This window comes from Mya arenaria, chromosome 6 (assembly GCF_026914265.1).
Source record: "Mya arenaria isolate MELC-2E11 chromosome 6, ASM2691426v1".
NCBI classification, from domain to species: domain Eukaryota; kingdom Metazoa; phylum Mollusca; class Bivalvia; order Myida; family Myidae; genus Mya; species Mya arenaria.
In genome coordinates, this window is record NC_069127.1 from 62,820,460 (window position 1) to 62,846,422 (window position 25,963).

Genomic DNA, 25,963 nt, shown 5'->3' on the forward strand with positions numbered 1-25,963 from the left:
CTCTCATGCGAAATCCCGAATCTACCCCTGCAAGAGGAGTTAACTCTGTAACAATATGATAGAGAGTTATAATTATTGTGCTCTGAGCAATTTTACTTTGTCAGTAATTGATTTACAAATTTTCAATTAATGCCATTGAATAGGTTTCAAGTAATTATCAGGATTGTGCTTTAACATCTACCAAGAGCAAAAAGTGGCCTAGAGTTAGGGTCCGCTAGAGTTACATTGTGTATGATTTTTGCAAGGTGTACTCCTTTTCGTTCATTGTCATAGTTGTATTTAATACATCCCGAAGAAAATGGAGTCCGTCCTAAAAGTAATGGGTGACCATCTTGATCATATTCTTACTAAAATTTGATAAAAATAAAATTTGATAAAAAAAAAAACGGACGGGGGCGTGGTGTGTCAAAACAACGCAACCTGCCCCTGTGATCTTGACCGCCTATGATGTTGCGATTTACTGTGTTGTCTGCTACAACTGTACACTACGGTGCGTGCTTTGCTCTCAGCAAGCGCCTGCCTGACCGAGACTGTAAATCAACAATGGCTCTCGAATCTACAGTTCAACTCCAACAAAATGACGGAAATAAGACTCCAGAAAAGCCTGTAGATAGAGAAAAGGTAATAAGAAGAGCAAGTTAGTGTTATAGTGTACAGTTTTGTTAGAATTCGGTCTAATCAGTTTCTCGACGTTTTCTTGCAATATGTTTTCGCGAATTTTGTTTTCACTTTGATTTATGATTTTATTTAATATCGAGTAAAAGAAGGTCTTCAGTGTTCATTAAGCCCGTTATTTGTAACTAGTACTTGCTCAAATATATTGACTGCAATTAAAAGGAAACTTTATTTACATTTTGTGTTGACTTTATGAATTGATAAAAAAAAAAATCACACATATAATGATTTATTAGCCACAATAATGCACGTTTAGGGAACTTTTTTAACATTTGGATATTCATTTTGTTCCCTCAAAGCCACAAGTTGACTATTCCATATCAATGTAAAATAAATCTTCAACTTTACTTCACAATACTAAACACTTCGCTGTAAAAATAAAACCACAAAAGTTACAAATTATTTTAGCCCAAACCTTTTACATATTGCACATAAGTTTTTAATGAAACACAAATAATTAGTTTAATTTAGATCAACTTCTGTCAATAAACATCTCCATTTTGAAACCATCTGGCAGGTGTCTGTTATCTTTCCGCTCATATACAGTACACTCCACGTGGAACTACCACTTTCCGTTTTCCTCGGCGGATTTTGGTCATCGCGGACACGACATCCAATTGATCATAATCCTCTTTCCTCAGCGTTTTTACTCGTTCACCCACCGAGGCTAATCAGTGGACCGCATAATTACAATCGCCGCGTTACTCGGAGGTAAAAACACTGCGAAACTCGGAGGAAAACCGATTAGAATCTCCCACTGTATCTAATTTTGTTTAATTTATTTGATAATTTTTGCTACACCCGTAATTGTTCATAAAATTTATTTCGCGTACCTAATTTTCGGACACCCAAGGACTTCAATGGTAACTTTCACACTTACCAAGTTTCACAGACGAAGATTATTGATTTTCATCTTTTATCCTGGCTAGATTACCTAACCGTATATGTACACCACTGTGACAAGTTAATTAGTAAATACCCATCCTAAACGATGTATTGCATGTAGAAAGAGGAAGTGTGAAATATTTATTGGAGGATTAAATAAACAACAAGGGCAATCAAGGAATTAAGAAAACAAAGACATTACATTTTTGTATAACGATCTGCCAATAAACTTTAAAACTTGTACCACACTTATAGACTGTAAGAAACAATTCTACATGTACAGTTATACTTATTGAATCATCAATAAAAGTCAACACATTCAATGATATAGGTAACTAATTAATGTGATGAATTAAAGTTGGAAATGCAATACTTCAGTTACATTCGAAAACACCACTCAGGCCCATAGAATGTGTTATTCCTTTCCATGCATGTATAAAATGGTGGTTAATGGGAGTTTAATTAACTTGATGAAGGATTTACACTTATATGCGTAATAAATAAGTTTAGAACCATTGATAACTACGGATACTTTAATAAGTCAGGTAAAATGCAAATTAGGAAAAAAAGACCGAAAAAATTTCACACTTACAAAGTTCTCAACACCTTCATTACTCCAATCTAATTAAGTTCTCAACACCTTAATATAGTAAGAGAAAGATGACAATAACAAACACAAATGCACGCTATGGTATATCTTTTAATTTCATAATGTGAAAAACAACAGTTGTTAGACGATGCTGATGAAAATTGATATGGAAATTTTTGATAATTGTTTTTAAAAAGAAACTAACTGTACTTTGGAAAATTAATTATCTAATTATTCCATACTGTTTAAACAGAAGCAATGTACTGTAGTAGCTATGCACAAAACGCGGAGTTCCGCGATTAGGTCAATAAATCGTTACGATCACCGACGCTACCGGCAATAAAACCCTCCATAGATAACGATTAACTTGGTGCAACTCGGTGAAATTTAGCGAGGAAAAAGGTTGCGTACTCAGCGGAAATCCGCGATAAATTAAAAACGCCTCCAAGTCACCGAGGAAAGTGGTAGTTCCGTGTGGAGTGTACTGTACTTAACGCTGGGATCTGTCATTCATGGCCTGGAAAACAACAAGTGGGGTATGGACGCATAGAGTTGCCTAATAAAAAATCGTCAAAGACTGAATTGGCTGTTTATATGGACTTATGATTTATTGACTCGATCTGGAACAGTAACAAGTATGGGAGAAGCTAACAAGCCATTGCAAAATGGCTTTCAAGGCTTCAAAGACCAGCAGTAAGCTCATTTGAAATTTTGCCAAAAAGCAATTGAAAAATATTATTTTGCTGACCGATTTGCAGAATTAGCATTCGTTTAGCACAACAGGAAAAAAGTTTGTCGAAAAATTGCAAACAATTCCATCCACATTTTGAGTATTGAAAAAATAAGGTTTAAAGGATTATTTTGTTTTATTTTTATTCATTTTTGTTTCAGACCTGTCCGCTACTGCTTCGAGTGTTCTACAACACAGGAAGGCACAATCCTTTAAATGAGTATGCCAGGGGAAACGTCCCTAACAATGAACTGCAGATTTACACTTGGTAAAAATAAGAGTTGCAAAATAGAACTTAACTGCTATTTATAATCCAATCAAATTATGACTATTTCGAATAATCTGAACAATCATAACTATTAGATATGTCTATTTTTTATGTTTGTCTTCTGATGAATTGTATGTCTTTGAAATGAATCAGATGTTTATATGAAGTACATGTATACATTCTACAGACATTGGCAATAAATTATTGCTACAAAACTCAATTATTCTAGAATATCCCTTATTTTTTTTACAGGGCTTTCTCTCTACATGCAATGCATATGCATAATTATGATATTTGCTTAAAAAAAATTGATCACATTTCATTTTGACACAGCTGAAAACACTCTGTAATTGTTAGTTCTAAGACCAAAAAGCATTGATAGAAAAACAACACTGTTGGCAGGGTTCCCGCTGGCGATCGCCATTGTCGCCATTTGCGACAAAATCGCAAAAGTTGCGACAACTTTTCAAATTTGGCGAATTTATGGCGACAACGATTTTTTTCTAAAATATTTTCTTAAAATGACGTAAGTGGTGACCATGCGGCCTGCATGATAATCGATTCTGTCACTGTCATAAATCAAGCGCATCTGCTGGTGCGACAACAAAAATTAATCCGATAATTAGGGCAAGCAGTCACGGCCCAGTCAACACCTCGCTAATTATTGCAGAATTTTATTGCTTTCACGGATAAACAATGACATCCTTTAACTGTTATGTCTCTTTTTAGCAAAGAATTTTAATATTTAGCTCAACAGCCTTGTTGTTGCGTAATTATCGTGTTAGTTTTAAATATGCAAATCGTAGAATTTTATGTTGTCACGTGATATGCAAATTTCGTAATGACGTTTACGCGCTAAAAATAGACTTGCTTTCGGTTTTGTCGCAATTTGTAATTGCTATAAATGCAGCATTCTAAGAGTTCAAAAAGTGTCAAAAAGATTAACAGAAATCAAATAAATAGGATTAAACCCCATTTGATAAGGCTTCTAATATGTTGGCTAGAGTAAAGAGTAGGTAGACAAATTTCTATTAGAAAAGTTATGGCCCTAGTTTGACAATGTATATTTCTTTGAGTTTCCATTTATTTTAAATTTATCTCATAATTTCACAAATGTATTCTTTTATTGTATGCAGGCATTAGACTGAAATCAACATATTGATGTTTATGTCACATTTTTTGCAATATTTTTTTATTTATATACTAGTCCATATACAATGAATTTTGTCAACAGAATAACAATTTGCTATTAATATCTTGTGCTTCATGTACAACAAAATGTTATGATTTGCACGACAATGTGCTAATTAAATGCAATTTAAGGCTCTTAAAATGCTTAAACCCCATGAGCTTCAGGGGGCTTCGCCCCCTTGGCCCCCACAAGGGCGCTGCCCTGGACCCGTAAGGGGGCCTATCGCGGCCCCCTTAACCCCCCGCGAAAAAGTGGCGACAACTTTTTAGAACCCAGGGGGAACCCTGTGTTGGTACTTGAATTCAATTTTCTATGTTTTAGTGTTAGCCTAAAAATAGATTTTATAGCATATATAGTAAGTTTCCTTCAGTAACTTTTTCTTGAAGGGTAGTCATAACCTGCTTTCTACTTCAGTTATTAATCATACGTTCATGATTATATCCCTATCATATGTAAGCTTCCCAAGTTTTACAGATTTATGAAACATCATAGTAAAAAAAATACTGCCTGTAAGCACATATTCAGTAGATATCTAAATGTTTCATTGACTCATTGTACAAGTTGTATGGACGAATAACATCCTCTTGTATTCTAGTCTGCATGTATTAATAAAAGTCAGTATCCAAAATGAACTGTCTTTGTATATCATAATTCTTTGTGCAAATTTATCCAATATGTTTTATTTTCACGATCATTCATATTTACGCCATTTATCCTGTCACCTGCATACAAATCGGTCCAATAACAAGGTGCCGTGTAAACTTTAGTTTATTAGGATAGTAGACCACGTGATGTTTATCTACAGTCAGGTGGTCATGTGACCGCGAAAACGAACTTCTTTTATATATTCTGCAATGTCAGAAGAAAAGCAGAACTGCCGTTTCAGTATCTTATCAATGGACCACCTCAGCCGACCTCAGCAATCACTCGCCCATAAAGTCCCATCATTATGCAAAATAATGACACTGGCAAAACAATCGACCTGAAATCTTCATGAGATGTGAAAATCTTACCCCATCCGCAAATGCTGGAAACTGTGAAACAGCATTCAACGATACTCGTCGATAGTTTATTCCATTTCTGTGGTGAATGACAAAATCTCACTTACAACAGAAATGAATGATCTCTTTGCCGGTGCAGTTATGATCATTCAACACTATCAACATCATTTAAATCCATTTAATATGTTGCGATTGTTTGTAAACACTCGTGATCTTGAATTTTGACCTGTGTACTGTACTCTGACTTGCGGAATAATTGTTACATCATCAGATAATGTTCAGAGACTGATCCATGCTTATGCACGTTTAAAAGTATTTTTATGTTTTGAATTGATATTGACGTATTAAAATGCAATGACTTTGAATATAAACGTACTAAAAAAGTTGAACAGTTTTACGAACTATTTTGGGGGCGATTTAAACATGGATACCGAGTGTGATGACGTCAACAGGGAAAAACAGTTGCCCCCCTTACTTTTAAAGATTCTTATTAATTTTAAGGTTTTATAGTGTTTAATTAAACAAAGTAACAGGATAAATAGAATACTAGGTTAGTGCCGTGGGTGGAGAAAGTTTATCTGGCTTGGCTGCGGATTTCGGCTCACCCGATAAATTCCTCCGACTTGCCAGATAAACTTCCTCCATCCACGGCACTAACCTAGTATTCTCTATATACACAGATGTTGTAATGTCATGATTTTATATTTTTATCAAGGGGTCCTTTGAAGGGATTAAATGGAAAACAATATTATAAGTATTTATTAAGAAATTGGTGTTTACTTATAAATTAACTTCAGGAACAAAGCAAATTATCATAAAATAATTATGTTGTAAGACAAAACTATTAGTGACTTTTTATAATAACAAATACAATAGTTTATTGTTTAAGGCAATTGTGGATGTGCTGTAAATGATACATCATTGTAACTGTAGAACCAATGCCTGATAATAATCTACAAGATATAACTTATTGAAATATGGTTCTGGGCTAGGAAACTTATCATTAAAACAATAAAATATAGTTAAAACCCAATAGTTACACCATGTTAAAAAATAATATTTTAATGACTATTAAAGTGTTAGTGATGTAGAAATCTGTATCAAAATTCAAAATATGTACCAATCCCACATGCTGAAAAATGCAAAATATTCAAGTTAAGTAGATAAAAAAATTAGTAACTTGTAAACTGAAGATTGAAAGTGTAAGCTTTATGGCTGACCGGTGTTATTATTACCCATTCTTCATTACTTCAATTATCATACCGTACTGTAATGATAAGATTGATGAACAAAATATATGAATAAGTTTGTTAACTGCAGGTTGGATGCCACACTGAAAGAACTCACTAGTTTAGTGAAAGAAGTCAATCCTGATGCTCGAAGGAAGGGCACGTTCTTCGATTTCTCCATCGTGTATCCAGATTCCAGATCCCCCACATACAGAATGCGGGAAATTGGCACCACTTGTTCGGGGCACAGAGGAGCAGATGATACTGTCAGTTTGCAGGCAAAGAGATTTGTGATCGGGGACTATATTGACATTGGGATCACTCCTCCAGGGCCTCGCGGGCCTCTCCGACCAGGAAATATGGGTCGTAGAGGTCGCCCTTACTGATTCATGAATTTCAGAGGTTTTTGATGTTTGAGTAAGGAGATTTGCAGCAGTTTCAAACTAAATAAAACTCATTTAAAGGATGTTTCTTTTTTAAAAATATTTTCGGGGGGAGGGGGGAATTTAGATTATATATATTTACGACTGAACTATCGGTTTGGGTTGATCTGTAAATATTAATAAGCAATTTTGTAGCCTTAGTATGGTAAATTTTAAGGGACAAAGTGTGTTCCAATTAGTTTACTTTTTTACATGTACATCTTTAGACCATTTAATCATGTTTCCAGTCATCAGAGAATAAAATTTAATGCAACATTACACGTTCCTTATTTTTTGCGTGTTTCTTTTTTCGTAAGAAAAGGTGGAGATATTAACACAGTCATTGTGCAAAATTGTCATATAGTGCAAACAACTCGACCTTTGCCATTACTCAATATATTTTAAATAAAATTTGGTACACATGTAGCCAGGTACAATGTGCACATGTACAGCTTGTGTTGCAGTTTGCTTCTCGATGCTATCCCCAATAGGTCATATGTTTACTGTGGTGGTCAAATATTGTTGAAACTCAATTTCTTACAACTAAGATACCGATATTCACTGCAGTAGACAATATAGCCTTTTTAACTGAATCATCCTGAAACTTGGCCAAATTGTTCAGCCATAACTCCAAACAGAGTTACTTCCCCTTTCAGTAATACATGTGTCTAAATTTTATGAAACAATCGAGACATTTGGTATGCAAGAATCCATTCATAGAATGCTTTAGACTGCTTGAGATTCATTTTCTTTCAATTTAAACTCAGGATTATATATGCATACAAACTTGATAAAACCTAATATAACTTTCATTAATAGCACTGCACTTTTACTCAATGAGATCTATCTGTACATAAATTCCTCAATGAGATCTATCTGTATATAGATTCTTTAATGAGATCTATCTGTATATAAATTCCTCAAGGAGATCTATCTGTATATAAATTCCTCAATGAGATCTATCTGTATATGAAGTTTGAAGTCAATACCACAGACTTAAAGCTGTGCTTCGGACAAAAAATGTATGAAAATTAAGAAAGGGCAATAACTAAAAAAAACTGCAGCTAGAGTTGTGGTTCCTATGCACTACATTTCTCTTCGATTACATATATGATGTTTGAAGTCAATATCTCCAAGATTTAGAGTTATACTTGTGAGTCGTGACTAAAAATAAGAATGACAATCAAAACAGGGCAATAAATAAAAAAAACTGCAGCCAAAGTTCAGGTTCTTGTGCACTGCATTTCTCCTCAATGAGATGTATTTGATTATATTTACACCTCAACTTCCATTCCCTAAATAAACTGCCTTTCGGCAATTGCGTTTATCAATCGATGAACGCAACATCTTCGAATATCTTCGATCGCAATTCATTGCATAACAATAAACACGAAAAAATTTGATCTTGTTATTGTTTGTATTGTGTCAGCAGATGCCTTAAAATATAAATAAACATTTTAGAAAGTGTTAAATTATGATATTTTGAATGTATCATTGCCATAAGTCTTTCAATTTTATGTTAAAAGTTGATTTCAAGTGGTTGATCTTTTCTCGCGTTATCGTGACATCATTTGATAAAAGTTTCCGTTTACAGTCGAGTCTAATCTATTTACAGAATGGGTGAGAAAAGATTACTGAAAGGCTTTCTTAAATGAAATAAAGTATTTTTTAACAATTCTTGAATGAAATAATGCACTGTTGGTGTCAATATAAGTAATGAATTGCGGGATTGACGTCATTATCAGGGATATGAACGCAATTTGGCTGGTCAAAGTACACATGGAGTCCTTTGGACTCCACACATTTTGACCAGCCCAATTGCGTTCATACCCTGATAATGACGTCAATCCCGCAATTCATTCCTTAAATAAAGTTTGAAGTCAATACCTTAAAGAACATTCTTATAACTATATTCCTTTAAGTATCATCAGAGGATGATAATTACTCAAATATACACCATACAAACATTTACAAGCAAAACATTTATTTTTTCCTTCTCTTACATACATGTATTTTCCATGTCTGTCAAAATTACAGACAACAAATGCTTCATATGTGTGTGTTCTGACAATTCTGACCTCTCCAAACAACGCTGTGACCTTTGTACAAATTTCCAACTCCTTTTGCAAACTAAATGTACTGTTTATGTTCATTGCATCCTCACAAAATCAAAATTTGTTGGCTGAAATGTCACAAATCTGAGTGGCAGTCACTAGTTCAAATGCAACAACTCTCAATACAGATGGAATTTCCTTTTCCTGAACTCATAACTGATTTGTCAAATCAACGCCAAATCCTCTATTGAATAATACAATTATAACAGATCAACATCTTGGAAACTATTTAACATATGCTGATATGCCATATCATTTGATGGCTCATGCATAAATCCTGTGTCCTTGGTCACTGACTGGCCGACAGATATTTTAACACAACATTTAATTTGGCATTTGCACTTTCTTTGTCAATTTCCCAAATCCCGACACCGGTTCGAACCTTGAAGCGCTCTATAAGGATAATATGTTTGTCATACTCCAACCTCGTTGAGTACCAAGTTACAAATCATGTCCCAGCCTGGAGTTAAATCATGGAAGCTTTCCATTCATAATTCATAATGAATATGTTTGTTATTCCCATATAACCCTGCCCAGCATTGAATCTTTAATACAGATGCAAAGGCCCTCGCCCACTTGATAACCACAAAAATCCAAGTTGCACAATAGTTCAGTACTTCAGACATCAAATCGCTCCATACAGATATTATGTCCGTGTTCTTCATACTCGGCTCGAGTAACTGCAAGCTTCCTGAAGGCTGGGTCATTGGCTAGTTGAACACCACCTTCCCATGCGTAGCTGATGGGACTGGAACACAGAAACATATCATCAACAAGGCCAAGGGTGAATTGTGTAGGAAAAAGACTATTTCATACGACAACTGAAGAATTTTTCATTTTTAAGCAAATGCTTTCATTTCAGATGAGTTTTCTGTTAAAAGAATAATTATATATCGGTAACCAATAGAATAAAGTAACCAAGTCTCCAGAAATTCCACACGTTTGAATACTTCAATTAAGCTGAAGATTTTCTATTTAACAATTTGTTACAAAAACAGGGCACTTAACAAAGAAGCAAAAGTCTTGACACAGGAAACTACAAAGCCAGGATTTAGCAAAAGACTGACATAACTTCTATATTTTAAATAATAAATTTATCCTAACAATTCAATATTTAGCATCGAAAGGTGTTATAGGAAATAAAGTTATTATAGATGGAATATTAAACCATTAATTAAAGATGAAAACCAGTATTATCTTCTTCCTTCTGTATATGATGTACATGTTTTGTATTGATATTGTTGTTGTTTACAAATGAATAATGCTCCGCACAAAAAAATAAGAACCATTTACTATGTGCAATAACTACAAAAACAGTGCACCAGGAGTTATGGTTCTTGGTGCAAAGCACTTTTTCGCGATATGATCTATCTGTATTTAAAGTTTGAAGTCCATAACTCAAAGACTTTTGAAGTCAATGACTCAAAGACTTTTGAAGTCAATAACTTGTTTTGTATTGACATTGTTGTTGTTTACCTATGAATATTATAATAAATCAAAGTTCTAGAGCTTGTGCGACACATTACTAACTTAATATGAATATTACAATATGCAGATCAGTTTTAAGAGGTGTTTGAGCATAAGACAGTGTATTCCAGTTGTATATAAATACCCTTAATAGGGTTTCAGCTTGGCCAATTTTAATGTTTCAAACAAGCTACCCAGTTGGGGTCCTTACAGCATTTACTCTAAAAACAATCACCATCAGTTCTGTGTAAATCTGTACCTGGTCATAATTCCTAATCAGGGATTTTATTTGTTTCGGATTTTACAAATATTTTCACAACTCCAAACAGAGTTCACGTTCATTACTACATAAATTATATGCATGTTACAACACTTACTTTTTTGGAGCAGTAACGGAAATGTCAAATTCATCTGGTGCCATACTTCTTACATCTGTGTAGCTGAAAACAAAATAATGAACATTAAAATGTCTAATAGACTTCATAAACATGTGTTCATAGACAGTAAGATACTGAATAAAGTGCTTAACAAAACATTCAAATTTGTCCGACTTAAGTTATAGTTACCGATATGTACTGTTATGCCAAGGGAAATAACTGAGGCCATACCAAATTCATTCAATATTTCTCTTTCGTATCTTACCAACCTGGCGGGAAAAATCAAAGAAAGTGACACAGAAATAAACAATTGCCCAACATCACATGCATGTACATGTCCATATAAGTAAAAGTTTAACATCTTCTGGTAGATATTTCTTGACTCAAAGCAATATCATGTTAATTATTAAGCTCTAAATAATGATCATTTGCTTATTCATTACTTTTAAAATGTTTTTTGTTTCAAAAGAAAGGCTATGACCTATCCACATCTGATGCCTTTAAACATATAATGATATGACATTGTCTGATGCCATGACGACTTACAATCGTTGATCAAATCCAGGGAATAGACAGTTTCCTCCCGTAGTGAGAATGTTGCGGTATAGATGTGGGTGCATCTCTGAAACACATTAATATCCCAGCGATCAGTATGATTACATAAAGTCTAAATTAACATACATGTAATGCACCTAACAATGTTTTGCCCACTGGGGGGAGGGGTGCGCGGATTGTTAATGCGGGACTATAGACGGCAGGATTTTGATGGTATGACTTCCGATGGGAAATTTGGCTGGACTTTTTTCCGAAGGATTTTTTATGGCTGGATAACCTTCGACACAAGGTATTTTCAGAAGGACACAAGATGGAAATTCTGTGGTTGTTTTTATGAATCTCAGATTTCATATTTATAAATTGATATTGTACAGACCTCTTTTAAGCATTGTTTACTTATAGCAAAGCACTATAAGCATGGTGTGCCAGAGGCCACTTTCTTGTGTGGTACTGACAGAAGCAAAAGCTTTGGTTATGCCCATTTTATAAATAATAAGACATGGGAAATCATGCGGAAGTCTTAATATTGAATAAATTACTACAGTACAAAAAATATATGAAGATTGAAATATTTTCCCTAAATGTTCAGTCTAAAGCATCATTTACCTTCTGGTGTAGTGCTGACTGAGTGTACGAGAGCCTCAGTAATGCCCTTTTCATGAACCCCGACGTCCGAGGGATGAAATAAGAGTTCTGGGACAGAGAAGCGCTCATTGTTCATTCTGATGATCTAAAATTTGGAGAAATTGAAAATCATAGTGCGTCTCTTGATTCATTTTGAATCTATATCAGAAGCACACATCTGCTGTCAATCCTAAAATAATATGACTCAATAATATTATATATTTGTTGGGTTTTTTCAAACTAAAAATGGGGCTTATATTTGTTTGCAATCACAATGCCAAAATGTTTATTTTTCCACAAAAAACAGACTCAGAACCTACGTGTCATGGGAGAAGTCTGGCAATACAAAGTCTCACTCAAGAGGTTAGTTGAGATTTATTACGCCCCAACAAAAGAAAACTAATATACAAACCTGTTCATTTCCCTTGGCTTTGCCTGTGGTCTCCTCCCTCGGTCTTACATAACCCCTTGTTATATGAGTGTAATCAGGCAACACATAGTCTCTCATCACTGTGTTTTCTGCACCCTTCTTTCTAAATTTAACCAAGACAATCAAACATCATAAATTGCTGGTGGCATGAAATGAGATGAATTCATTTTTGTGACTTAGGCTGAGTCTTATATTGTTCCCGTTATCATTGAACAATGTAGGTGGTCTTTTGTTTTTGATGCAAACAGTTTTAAGCTAATAATGCAAAAAAAAAAACGGCTACATCAATTTCATTAACAATGAAAAAACATTGTAGTGGTAAATCCTTCAAAATATTAACTAACTTCCAATGTACATCAAATAAAAGCTTTTCTAAACATGAGGTTTGCTTGTATTTTGAAGACTGTACCACTATCATAGGGATTTCTCAAGTCAATTGTTTGAAACATAAAAATGTTTGACAATCTTGACTTTCTGAAGTTATAAACTTTACAACATAGTTAACACAAACATGTATATGGTATATATCATTTAAGACATACATGCCTTGATGCATGCAGGGGGTGTCTTTAATTGGTATCTTGTCATGGACTTTTACTATTCTTAAAGCTGCATTTTCACAGATTGATTGTTTTGACAACTATTTTATTTTTTTGTCTTGGAATGAGCCAATTTTTGCGTAAATGTCTGGAAACCAGTGATACAGGACTACTGACAAAAGAACAGATCACAGTTTTCATGTTTAATTTCGAAAATTGATGATTTATGGCTTAAAGTTAAAAAAAATAAAAAATTCAAAGGTCAAAACTGTCATTCTGTGAGAGTGCTGCCTTAAAGGGACTTTTTTTATGTTATATAAAATACATTTTTTTATGGCAAAGAAATATATTATTATGAAATGTGTGGCAAATCATTTGGAGTAATAAAACTAAGATACTGCCAAATGTTGATAAATACCTAAAATATTCCACGATTTTGGAGAGCGTTCGTAACGCTCTTCAACAAAAGGCTGTATTGTGATTGGTTGATTGACATTATCATGTGATGCTACCAATGTATTCAATAAAGGTTACATATTCACCAGCTTACTATGAGTGCTTATAGGCGAATTGATAAGGTGTCAGATTTCTATGTTTTTCTTGACTGTACCAACCTGGGTTCACTCCCAACTATAACCATGTTGTTGTTTTTTACTTTAATTGAATTTTTTTCTGCAATGCTTAACTGGGAAACTCCATTTTTGGTTCCAAAACAGGAGTGAGTTATTTAAACTGCTGATGTCATTTACATAATCAGCTACCCTTTTGTACTACTTTCGGTCACGCAACACTATTAAAATAAAGTTCATAAACAATGAATTTTTGCTTAAAATAATTGATGCCCAGAAGTTACCCAACAACACATGCCCTGCACATCTATTAAGATATATATTGCATCAATGTTTTTCTTTCCAAACCTTGAGGTGAGCATGTCTGTATTAAACTGTGTGGAGACATAGGAGACATCCTCCTTTAGTTGGTTTATAACATATGTCTCGTCCATCACCATCAGCTGTCTGAAACAAGACCAGACACAATTTTATACATCTGTGTCCAAGCTGATGAAGCAGTTATTATCGTAGTTTGAATTTTCACTTTCAAAAACTATCCCATTTTTCATAAAAAATGGTGTATCTCAATACTGTATATTGCTGCAATGAATAAACTCATAAAAAATAAATGCTGCCTACTTTCATCGGTTTTAGGAAAGTCTGTTCTAAGATAAGTTTATCATTTAAAATCAAGGAAAGTGATATTGAAATACATATACAGTTGAACACGTTTAGGGCTATTCCAGTAAAACATATGTCCCACCCCAGGAAGGCACTTTCAAAATGGACCATCCCCCTTCAGAAGTTTATTTGATGAGAAAAGAACCCCCTTTAGAATATTTTTTGAGCAAATTCGGACCCCCTTGAGAAGTTTATTTTTTTATACGTCTATATGCAAAGATTATTTGCAATTACTCTTTTGTAACTCTTTGATCAGGTGAGCTATATAGGACCTTATAGCTCACCCTAGTTTCTAAGCCAATCATCACCCAGAGATTTTCAAATCTTTGCTCGAATAGGTTTCATATAAGATCACATCTGCATCCAATAAGTTAATTATTATAACTAGGTCAACAGACATGGCGCGCGCCAAATGAACTTCGAGCAGCCAATGGGCACGCTGTATACGGCCTTGTTCGATGATTGGCTTAGAAACTAGGGTGAACTATAAGTCGGTTACAGCTCATGTAATGGAAAATAACAAAACTTATTACTGGGCTTCGCTTGTAATAAATCTTGTTATTTTCCATTAATAAATTTGGTTATTTTCCATTATATGGACTATAACCTACACACCACGGTTCTCTTGTTTCTTCATATGTTGCTATAAGTGCATATTAAGCCACATGAGGCTGAAACTTTCACCCATGTAATTATATACAACCTTAAAATAACTTGTGGTCGAAATGTTAAGGGGACGAAACATTCGGATTTATAACATTTACGCAATACGTACAAATTATGATTTCTAATAAAATTCTAGACAACTGTTGTCAATTTCAGGGGTCGACACTAACCATTTTTCCAAGGGATCCCGAAGGGACACCCAACATTTGAAATCAGGTGTCCCTTCCTGAAATTAGGAGTCCCTTCCACTTTTTACATTTTTTCATTGTTGAGCCTGTTTTAATATTAAATTCAACATCCTTTTACTTTTCAATTTGTAATGCAAGTATAAACCACCATAATTATTATACATGTTTTCAGCAGCATGTAATGACAGGTTAGTAGCACTGAATGGCAGTGAGGTATATTTTGGTCTCTAAGTTGGTAGATTGGGTTCAAAAGCGGGAGAATGTCTAAGTCCCTTTTGTTTTCAGTCAAAAACAGAGATGGATACAATGTAAACAAAAACTTGATGTTGTTACTATTTTTAGATTTTTGGAAAATACGCATAAAATACATCATGGTTCAGGGTCTTGTCAAATGTCGGTGCTTTTCATTAAGAAACTGTAGGAATATTACATCTGGCTTGTGAAAACTCCAATCAATATTTAGTAGAGCTGTTGATAAATCAATCAGACTGCCCAACAGTCGTAGTGCATACTGGAAGAGCAGACGACCAAAAATTGTGTATACATGTTAATTTTCGCGCCAAAAAGTCATAAAATTTTATAAATTTATTGAATTAATGAATAAAACCCTGCAAATTTTATTTCTATTATTTTTTATCAAGGCATAAAATATATGTCTTTAAAATTAACAAAGAATATTGATAAGTTGAATGCCAATTAACAAAGAATGCTGAATGTAGGATTACTGTAAATACTCAAAGGTCGCATCATATTATATAAAAGGTATCATCAGAGTTGGCATCTTTTTGGGCGTTTCTGACACATAAGCAAAACAATTCCACATAAGCATTTTACCGATAATAAATCTCTGTCAGCTCTGACCTTGTTTAAAATGTAAACTACAAAACGGAAGCGTTAACCTGCATGCGCCTGTGAAATGACCTGTTTATTTATAGATTCATGACGTAACTATAGTCAAATAGTCAGCTATACTTTCGCTTTGATGAGTCCGATAATGATAATTAATAATATTGTTTTGACATGTGCTGTCAAGAAATTTAGGGAGCCCGAATTTAGGTAATAAATTAATTAAATGCTACTTATTTATTGATATTTAGGGTTTATCAGTCAGAAATTTAAAGTGTCCCGACGGAATACCGGACTTCGAAGTTCAGGTGTCCCTCCTGAAAAACTGGTGTCCTCGGGATCCCGGGACCCCGTTAGTGTCGAACACTGCAATTTGGTATACTTACCACGAAACGTATCCACACATGCGGCGCAACTATTGGTTTCTAGCCAATTTTGTAGGTTGGTCTTTGACCACGACTTTACAAATTCTGGCGCCTCCGCCATCTTGTTGTCAAGGGACGCAACTTCTTCTGATTTCCGGTACCGCGGAACCGACTCGTAATATCGCGAAAATTTGTATCCAAACCAATTCTGTACACGACGTTCGGTAAAATATGTTATATGGATAAAAAAAAACCCCGGTATTTCACCATCGGGCAGTGAATATAAATGAGCAGATACGGTCAGAAGCAAAAAAGAAAATGACGCCCCCCTATAGAAGCGAAATTGGACTTATCACCACCCCCTACAGTAGCAAATTAAGAAAAAGACCTACCCCCTACAGAATTTCTTTATTTTGCCGTCCTGGGGTGGGACATATGTTTAACTGGAATAGCCCTTATTCAAAATTATCGCTATTTCGAAATAATTTTTCAGTCCCGATTTTATTCATTCTTTGTTGAACTACATTTTTAATCCATAATCCGAAATCGCTATTCCAAAAAAATCAATATTGCGAAAAAATTGCTATTTCGAAGTAAAAATTACAGTCCTGATATTTCACACCTATTTATCCATCCTTATTTCGAACTCAATTATCTCATAGTTTTTCACACCATACTGCGAATGCACTTGGGCATGGGCTTGAGGTGACAATGGAGCACAATTAGCCCTTGTTAAAGAATGATATTGAGCATGCGTATATTACAAACATCGATGTCAGAAATTGTTAATCCGAAATATCGCTATTTCGAAATAAATTTTTGGGTCACTACGATTTCGGATTAACGGTGTTCAACTGTATGTAATCTTTTTAGCTATTCAGTACAGAGTGAAAAGCAATCACTTTAAAGCTATGAGGGATGATAAAGAAAAACATAGACTTTCTCAACCCTGCAAGTATAATTCCATATCATTAATTATATTGCATATCGAGATGGTAACCCTTTCACTTTGCACTTAGAAAATTTCAAATACATACAATCATCCTTCTGAAAGTTACAACTGTTATACATATCAAAGCACATAGTGATTTTGTAACCATAAATCATGTTTCTGCTTAGTGCCATGTACATTAACATCTAACAAGGCATGTTTTACATTTCCTAAATACACAAAAAGTACTCTAAACTAGACGGTTGATTATTAATAGAAAACCCCCGATGTCTCCCCCTGTGGCTGTGTTCAACGACATTTGACACGGGGAAATATGTTATTTCAAAAACCTTCAAGGGGATCAATAGATATAAAGCAGTAACGAAAAATAGTCATACTATAGTCATATGACCTATGACCTTTGACCTCAAAGTGTGACATATGACCTTTGACCCCAAAGTGCGACCTTTACCTTGAACTCAAGCAAAAACAATATGTCTCCCCATTTATGGGGGGAAACATTAACACTCACTAAAAGAGCAGATAACTATAATGTTAACCAAAATATTAAGTTTTAGGGTTGAGCTTCCATTTGTTTTCTCATAACAACCAGATTTCTGCATGGAATAACTTTGTTCAAGCAATTTTTGTAGAGGTTTCAGAGATGGCGTTTGAAGCAATTGTTAACAGAGAGATAGAGGATGGAAGACAGATGACAGACGAAGAGTGATAAGACTAGCTAACTTTCAGCACTAAGTTCTCTGCTGAGCTTTTAACAAGGGTCAAGTGTGATTTGTGAGTGTTGTCCGCTTTTAAAAAATGTTCTACTTTTTCAATTTCATAATAACAGAACAGTGCTTGCACCTAAACATCAATTATACTTATGAGTACTAACCTGTATGATATTATCTCTTTTAAATGATTGGTCAACACTTTGCCACCAACATTCACCCTGAAACAAGAAAGGATGCAATCAAATCAGTATAACAAGACAGCCCTGGAGCGGTCACAAATGCTTGTATGTTGTATTTCAGTCAAAAAGGGGCACAACTGAACTATTAGTCATGCCAGAGTTATGGGCCTTTCTATGTATGTGCGTATTGTCTCTGGCAACGTGTGTTCAAATCTTTGTATGCACTTCATGAAAGTTTTTTTGAGGACAACAACAACAAGCTGACAATAACTCAAACTTGTTTTCAAAACAGACATGCTAAAAAAACATTACACATTTATATCATGAGTACAGAGGGTAACCAATTATGATAATGATTTATGACAGTGACAGAATCGATTATCATGCAGGCCGCATGGTCACCACTTACGTCATTTTAAGAAAATATTTTAGAAAAAAATCGTTGTCGCCATAAATTCGCCAAATTTGAAAAGTTGTCGCCACTTTTGCGATTTTGTCGCAAATGGCGACAATGGCGATCGCCAGCGGGAACCCTGCAATAACTACACAGAAAAAAAATCACATGTATATTTGTGTATATTTAATTCTAAGAGTGTGTGCTTGTATTTATATTCAAAACTATTTTGGCTCCAATATAAGATGCATTTAAAAAAGTCAAAGTTCATTCTCTGATTTTATATACAATAAAATGGTACATGTTCATATGTTCCTACCATTAACAGAAAATTGACATGATGTATTCAGCTCACTTATTATTGGTTAACAATAATACTTCGTCTACTCTGACTTTAGATTAGATCCCTCCAGTCCTCAAAGGCTAAGGGAAAATTCAGGTGCTCTGAACATCAGATACATGTATGGTCTGACCAAACAATTTAGGCTGGTTTAACTATAGTTGGTATTCAGACCACCTTTTCTTGATCTACTAGACGAACCAGTCAAAACGACATTATGATTAAGATGCTCACCTTACAACTGACTCTTTTAATTTTTCGCCTTTACAATAGGGAACTATATGGGAGAAGGAATAGCCAGTGTCAAGAATCAGGGCACATAGTTGACTGTCCCCCGTGTCCTTCTGAAGCTTGTACTGGCTTAAATATGCAGCTGAAATAAATTAATACTTCATGAACGCAAATAATACATTTACATGTAGGTTATTTTAGAAATAATTGTGGGGTGTTTTAAAATTCACTATAGTCTTACCCATTTCACTATTCTCATATTAAAATACGACAGCTATAATTTTTGAACATGTAAGACGACACCAAACCAATTTTGTGTTTTGGCAGATTTACAGCACCTTGTTCCAGGAAATGTCTGACAATTTCCTGAAGACTGAAACAGTTATGCAAAGAAAATAGAAAAAAGGTTTGTACTGAATAACTTGAGTTAGGGTTGACATATTGCAACCAAACTTGGTATGTAGGAAGAGTTAAGGGAGACCTTTCATGGGATTGTGTTTTTCATGGGATTGTGTTTAGGGCTCATAGGGTCAAGGTCAATGTCAATGTTACTCAAAATAATGTGTAGGTTCCTTCGACATACAGAAGGGAGTATAAAGTTATAACTATCATGATTATCATTCAATTGTTTTAGCTACACCTGTACCTGTTTTTAAATAAAATTGAAAATTGAAAAAAATGCCCGATCTTTCTACACCAAAATCTTAGTTTTTCTTACAAACAAATATTTGGTGTGGCTTACACATTAATGTAGAATTTTTTAGGAACAAATTGTTATGAATTAATTACAATCAGATATTGAGACCAAATTACATACGGTTAGTTCTAAATGCTGACTGAAACCCATATTCTTCAAATAAGATTTCATTCATTCCCTCCTGGATAGATTGGAAATTAAAATATGGCTCGGTAAGAATGATGCTACTTTCGCTGAAGTCTACCTGGAAAACAAAGACATAGCTTGAAATTATTCTAGCCAATTACAATTCCAGAAGGCATTTTATTCTGGGTGTACAAACTGATTATAGGATTACCAACTCTTGTTACCTTAAACCAACTATTCTAATTATTAAACATATCATCCATAAACATTTATAATCATATGTAAGAAAGGTTGAAAGTATTCCTATACAGTCGAAACCCGTTGGCTGGATGTCGCAGGGACCGACCAAAATACTTCGAGCCTCGCAAATATCGAGCCAAGCGGGAATACTTACAAAGAGTAAAACAAAATCGGTCTTTTACATTCAGTTCGAGCCAACGAGGAATTCGAGCTAAGCGATATCGAGCCAACAGGTTTCGACAGTATAAATAAATACATATTATTAACAACACTTTAAACTAAAAAGCCTTACATAAGATCATTCTTAAAAGACTGTAGGATAACATGCCAGTATTAGCAAGTATTTCCTAGTGACCTACCTTCAAGTTTTCCTTGCCAAACATATAATCCCAAACTTGTTTTTCAATTTCCCAGTTAACCATGTATCCCTGAAACAAATCTCATGTGTTTAGACTACGTAGGTATATTAGTATTAAAGATGCTCTCTTACTCCCAAACAAGATTTACCACAATTAATAATAATGTTTTAATATTAAAAAAATATATTAATAAATGTCGAAACAATGGTTTTTATGAAGGATACCGAGTTTAATATGAAAGAAATTAGCATAAAACACAGTATTTCTACCTTACGAGACTATAGTAGACCACAGTCAATCTTTTAGCATTCACCAATCATTTAATATTTTTGCGCCTCCTGCTATTAAATACACGGTTAAAAACCTTGTTATCAGTGATTAATATTTTCCATAAATGCATTATTTAGTATAAAGTATGTTAAGGTTTATCAGTCAAAATTGATGTTTGTTATACATGTGTATGTATTGATTTTGAATAAGAGAGTCACTTCAATGAAAGTCTGATCTGTTCTGTTCCTTTAGAAGCAAACACATACCAGAGAAAGTTGTCATACATATTTTAAATAGGAATTAATTTGAGTGAAAGATTTAGAAGATACATGTGTACACTCAGTATGCTTAATCAGTATTCATCTAAAAAAATCCGACCAAGCTTGAATACATGTATATTTAAAATCTATTGTTGTTAAATAAGAATGAAGGAAACAATCCATTAAATATATAATATGCATCAAAATAATTTTTTTACCTTTTGAAACGGGAGTAGATAATACAGCCCAGAGAGGTCTTTGCACTCATCAATCTGGTCACCAATGAAAATCCTTGTACGCACATTTTTGGCTTTAGAAACACAGTTAGGAATAATTCTGAAATAGTACAAGCAAATACATACATGTTAACATTGGTTAACTTCTATAAATTTCCAAAGATTGCAGTCTCATATCAGTCATCGAAATAAGACTTTTGGATGAACAAGCCCGAATTCTTACACTATTGCATGGAATCATATTTTTGAACAAGCCCTGCTACATAAAATTCAGAATTTGAGCAAGCCCGGGTGTCATTTTATCAGTGCAGGGCTTGCGGGCTTGTGCCAATTTCGACCACTGTCATATATGGTCACTTCAGCTTTTGTAAACACTGTTGCCAAGGATGGCCCTTGTGCCATTGGCGCAAAAAAACAACCCAGGATGGCGCGATGAAATACCTGTAGACGAGCCGATCGGCGCGCCCGTTTTTCGTTTTGACTTAATCAATTTCTTTTTCAGAAGTTTTAAAGCACAGCGTTCATTCGATAAAACAACGATTTTCATGGGTCCGTATACGTGTAACTATCCAATCGCGAGGCTACACAAAATGCTGGAAAATGTTTATACAATATTTTGGACAATATGGGGTCATCATCATAGCTGGTAAAAAGGTCAAGACAAATATGTCTTAAAGAGACTTATTCATGTTTTATAGGGTCAGAAAAAAAAAAAAAAAAACCATGATCAAATTTTTATTACTAAGTATTTAATTTTTATTAAGTTAAATGCTCCATTGTTCCAATTTTTTTTCCAAATGTTCTTGAAATTTGATCAGTTTTAGGCTTGGATCTTCACAAAATTGTTCAAATGAATATCTGCTTTTTGCTGTAAGGGTATTAGTTTGTTTGAAGAGTTAAAGCTGCACTCTCACAGATTGAACATTTTGACAACTTTTTTTATTTTTTGTCTTGGAACGAGCCAATTTTTGGGAAAATCCCTGGAAACAAGTTATATAAGACTGCTGACAAAAAATTGGATCACAGATTTTTATATTTAAGTTTAAAAAATGATGTTTTATGCATTTTTCTTAAACCGTTAGCAGTGTTCTGCCAAGGACGCGCCCTTGCGCCATTGGCGCAAAAAACAACAACTGGATGGCGCGACAAAATACCTGTAGACCGGCCGATCGGCGTGCCCGTTTTGACTTAATCAATTTCTTTTTCAGAAGTTTTACAGCACAGCGTTCATTCGATAAAACAACGATCTTCATTGGTCCGTATACGTGTAACTATCCAATGGCGAGGGGTAGTATACTTTTTTTAATAAATTCAATGTCATCATCATGGCTGAGAAAAAAACAACAACTCGAACTATGTCTGATTTCTTCACGGTTCCTGGAGCGAAGAAACACAAAGCAAAGATATTGGACGGCAATAATAATAATACTGCGAAAGACATTACTCCCTCAAACGGTTCAATAAGCTAGAATTAGAGGGGGAAAGATATAAACAAATTCAATTTCAATGAGGCCTTGGTGCATTGGAGGAATGCAAAACAGAGGAAAATGTTCCTGGGTGGGGAGGATTATAAAGCATAACAACACATTGACATGTGAAACTGTTTATTAACATATAACATTGTGTCTCATTTGTGCCATGTTTATAGTTTTGTTCTAAATGTTAAATGATTCTGTCCAATATTTGAGAATACTGATGTCATGTGGATGTTACACCATGTTTATAATGAGTAAATAAAACACTTTCATTTACAAGTTTTCATTTTTTACCCTGGCAAAGATCATGGCCCTTCACTTTTGAAAATGGCCCCTAATTTTCATGACTGCTGGGCCATTCGGCCCCATCTTTTTGAATCCTTTGCAGAACACTGCCGTTAGTAACAGTTTAAGCCATAATACATTAATTTTTGAATGGAAATATGATAATCTTCGATCTGATTTTTGTCAGCAATCTTATATCACTGGTTTGCAGATATTTACGCAAAAAATTGCACTTTCCAAGACAAAAAATAAAAAAGTTGTAAAAATGGTAAATCTGCGAGAGTGCAGCTTTAATAGGGACCCTTATTGTGATGACAAGTGCCATACCCAATGGATTATATTTTCAGAAAGTGTGACAAAATTTGGGCAATGTCATCAAAATAAGTATTTTTTTTTTTCATTTTTAGCATCATTTTTTTTTCTCAGAATAATTAATTCTAAAATATGACTGACAGAATCGGATTTTGAATGCCGTGCAAAGATAATATCCACAAAATGTTACCACTTTAACAATACTCCAACTCGTGCAGTGCTCCAGCCAGGATTTGCAAAGGGCAGGATGCTAGGTCAGAAAGGGCACTTTTGATTACATTAAATGAGCATTAATGGGGCACTTGCAAGGGTTAATAATCGATCCATATTGTGTATGTGTTTTAACTGCTTGCAAACCTAATAATTTGTTTTGAATACACAAGCTGTTCACTTAAATGTTAAAATTATGTAATTCACCTAAGAATTCGGACACCCATAATTTATTTTGTGTACCTAATTTTTCGGACACCCAAAGGTCATCAATCATAAATTTTACAGTTTTAAACAAGTTTCACAGACAATGATTATTGATCTTTACAATGTATTTGCCACGGCTAGATTACACCACTTCAAGTTAATTGGTTACTAACCAGCCTGAATAATTTATTGCCTGTAGAAGGAGAAGTGTGATATATTTATTTTTGTTTGTTTGTATCACATTTATAGACTGTATGAAGCAATTCTTGAACTTAATTTAATAACTTAATAATTGATAACAACGATAATGGTACGCTAATACTCATTGAAACCATTAATAGAACAATAAAAGTCAACCCATTCAATGATAGCAGGTAACTATTTATTAACATGATGAATAAAAGTTAGAAATGCAATACTGAGTTTTCAATTGAATACACCACGCAGAAACATTAATCGCACATAACATTGTCCATGCTCTCCACAAGATCCTCGTGCCGAATCCCTCAAGGGTATAACTTTTGAGTTATGTGACGTCACACAGTGTGACTGTTTGATCTGAAGCCAACTGGTGTTTATTTATTTTAATGCATGTATAAATCTGTAAACTTGTTGTTTGTTGGGATTTTTATTAACTTGGAGGATTTACACTTATAGGTTAGAAATAACCATCGATAACTATGGATGAATTAATAAGTGGTCAAATGCAGAAAATGAAGAAAATAGGAAGGTTTCATTCTTATTTCGGAAATGTAAACATGGTAATTTTCTCTGAATTCGGACAGCAATTTTTATTTTATTTTAATGTGTCCTAACTGTTAAGTGAAATTACTGTATATTTATTATTTTCATACTTATTTCTGAAAATTGTCTAATCAATATGTCCAATAATTATCAAATTAAGTTCATAATCATCAAAGGCGGCTCTGACAAATAAAATGGCACAGGGGGAATAGTTAGTCTAAAATAATAGACGTGTTATACGGGATTCTTCCAATCCCTAACGTCTAAACGGGAATGTGCAAAAAACGGGGGTGTTTTAAAAATATTGAAATTGTTTTAAGTGAAGTATTTTTATGGTTGAAATTGATCATAAAGAGTTATATTCATATTTTACCATGTAAGTGAAATGTTATTTTGCACTAAACAAGCATTTAGTGCATTAAAACAAGTTGTTTACCTTTCCAATAAAATGAAAGTTGACTGACACAGACAACAATTATGCGAAGGGGAACAACTCGATACAATCGTAATAGCTCGGCCTCCTCCGACAAAGCTTCGAGATAGACCTCGTTATACAATCGTAACAACTCGGCCATGGCCGAAATGTTCCGAGCGATTTAAAACTGTGCCCTAAAGCCTTGCAGGTGCCCTTCATGTATATATCGTTATGTTTTGACAGAATGAAATGAAAAAAAGCCGTCAAACTCATAATTATAAGTTGGATATTTATTTTTTTGTGTACGAAACTAATATAAAATAACATTATCTGATAAAATTTCTTGGTTTTATGATATTTTATAGACGCTATATGCTTTAACCCGGAATCCTGATCGGAACAACTACCCACTTTTGATACTAAACAATTTGTACGTGAAGGATTTGCCATATCAAAAATCTAAAAAAAAATCCGTCAACGTACAATTATTTGGACTAGGGGAATAGTAAAAAGGCAGCAGGCTGCCGGAAAAGGGCAGCAGGGTACTCACCCTGCTACTTATGATAAGCTTGAGCGGGTCACGGAAAGGCATGAAGAAAAGGGTACGACAAAGAAAAAACATAGTACCAGACATTGAACCAAAATTATTTGCTTTTAGATCTAAGGAAATAAGTTAATTTCTTTCAATAAAATAATTCGATGGGATTGACAACATTTCGGTAGAATAACGTCATCAGATAGAAATTCAAGAGAATCGAATTACAACCATACTTTGGCTCTTTCGCAGTAGAAAACCCTATTTTAGCGCTACCAGCACCATTGTCGAGTACAACCACCACCATTTTGAAAATCTAAGTGATCAGGCGCTTTGCTTATAGGGCGCAAGAAAATTAATTAGAGGAAAGAGATAAAAACTTGAATTTG

General features: G+C 34.3%; 2 protein-coding genes across 2 annotated transcripts; one reads left to right on the forward strand and one right to left on the reverse strand.

The window, feature by feature from the left end:
- The first annotated feature begins 503 nt into the window (after nucleotides 1-503).
- LOC128236746 (histone deacetylase complex subunit SAP18-like) lies at nucleotides 504-7,267 on the forward strand. The gene is made up of 3 exons (XM_052951837.1): nucleotides 504-621; nucleotides 3,041-3,147; nucleotides 6,661-7,267. The coding sequence occupies exons 1-3, from the start codon at nucleotides 544-546 to the stop codon at nucleotides 6,953-6,955; spliced, it is 480 nt and encodes a 159-aa protein (XP_052807797.1). The 5' UTR covers nucleotides 504-543; the 3' UTR covers nucleotides 6,956-7,267.
- A 1,687-nt stretch (nucleotides 7,268-8,954) lies between these two features.
- LOC128239371 (actin-related protein 6-like) lies at nucleotides 8,955-25,881 on the reverse strand. Its single transcript, XM_052955995.1, has 12 exons — nucleotides 25,811-25,881; nucleotides 21,374-21,491; nucleotides 20,622-20,694; nucleotides 20,021-20,140; nucleotides 19,207-19,345; nucleotides 18,221-18,277; nucleotides 14,015-14,113; nucleotides 12,541-12,661; nucleotides 12,111-12,234; nucleotides 11,496-11,571; nucleotides 10,950-11,012; nucleotides 8,955-9,853 (listed from the first exon to the last, which is right to left on the reverse strand). Exons 1-12 carry the CDS (start codon nucleotides 25,879-25,881, stop codon nucleotides 9,724-9,726), a joined length of 1,191 nt encoding a protein of 396 aa, XP_052811955.1. The 3' UTR covers nucleotides 8,955-9,723.
- Between the last annotated feature and the right edge of the window lie 82 nt (nucleotides 25,882-25,963).

Coding starts and splice junctions, on each gene's coding strand:
- LOC128236746 (XM_052951837.1), top strand. CDS start 544: ATGGCTCTCGAATCTACAGTTCAACTCCAACAAAATGACGGAAATAAG. Junction 622..3,040: donor AGCCTGTAGATAGAGAAAAG/GTAATAAGAAGA, acceptor TTTTTGTTTCAG/ACCTGTCCGCTACTGCTTCG. Junction 3,148..6,660: donor GAACTGCAGATTTACACTTG/GTAAAAATAAGA, acceptor TGTTAACTGCAG/GTTGGATGCCACACTGAAAG.
- LOC128239371 (XM_052955995.1), bottom strand. CDS start 25,881: ATGGTGGTGGTTGTACTCGACAATGGTGCTGGTAGCGCTAAAATAGGG. Junction 11,572..12,110: donor AGTCAGCACTACACCAGAAG/GTAAATGATGCT, acceptor AATGTGTTTCAG/AGATGCACCCACATCTATAC. Junction 11,013..11,495: donor CCTGGATTTGATCAACGATT/GTAAGTCGTCAT, acceptor TTTTGTTTTCAG/CTACACAGATGTAAGAAGTA.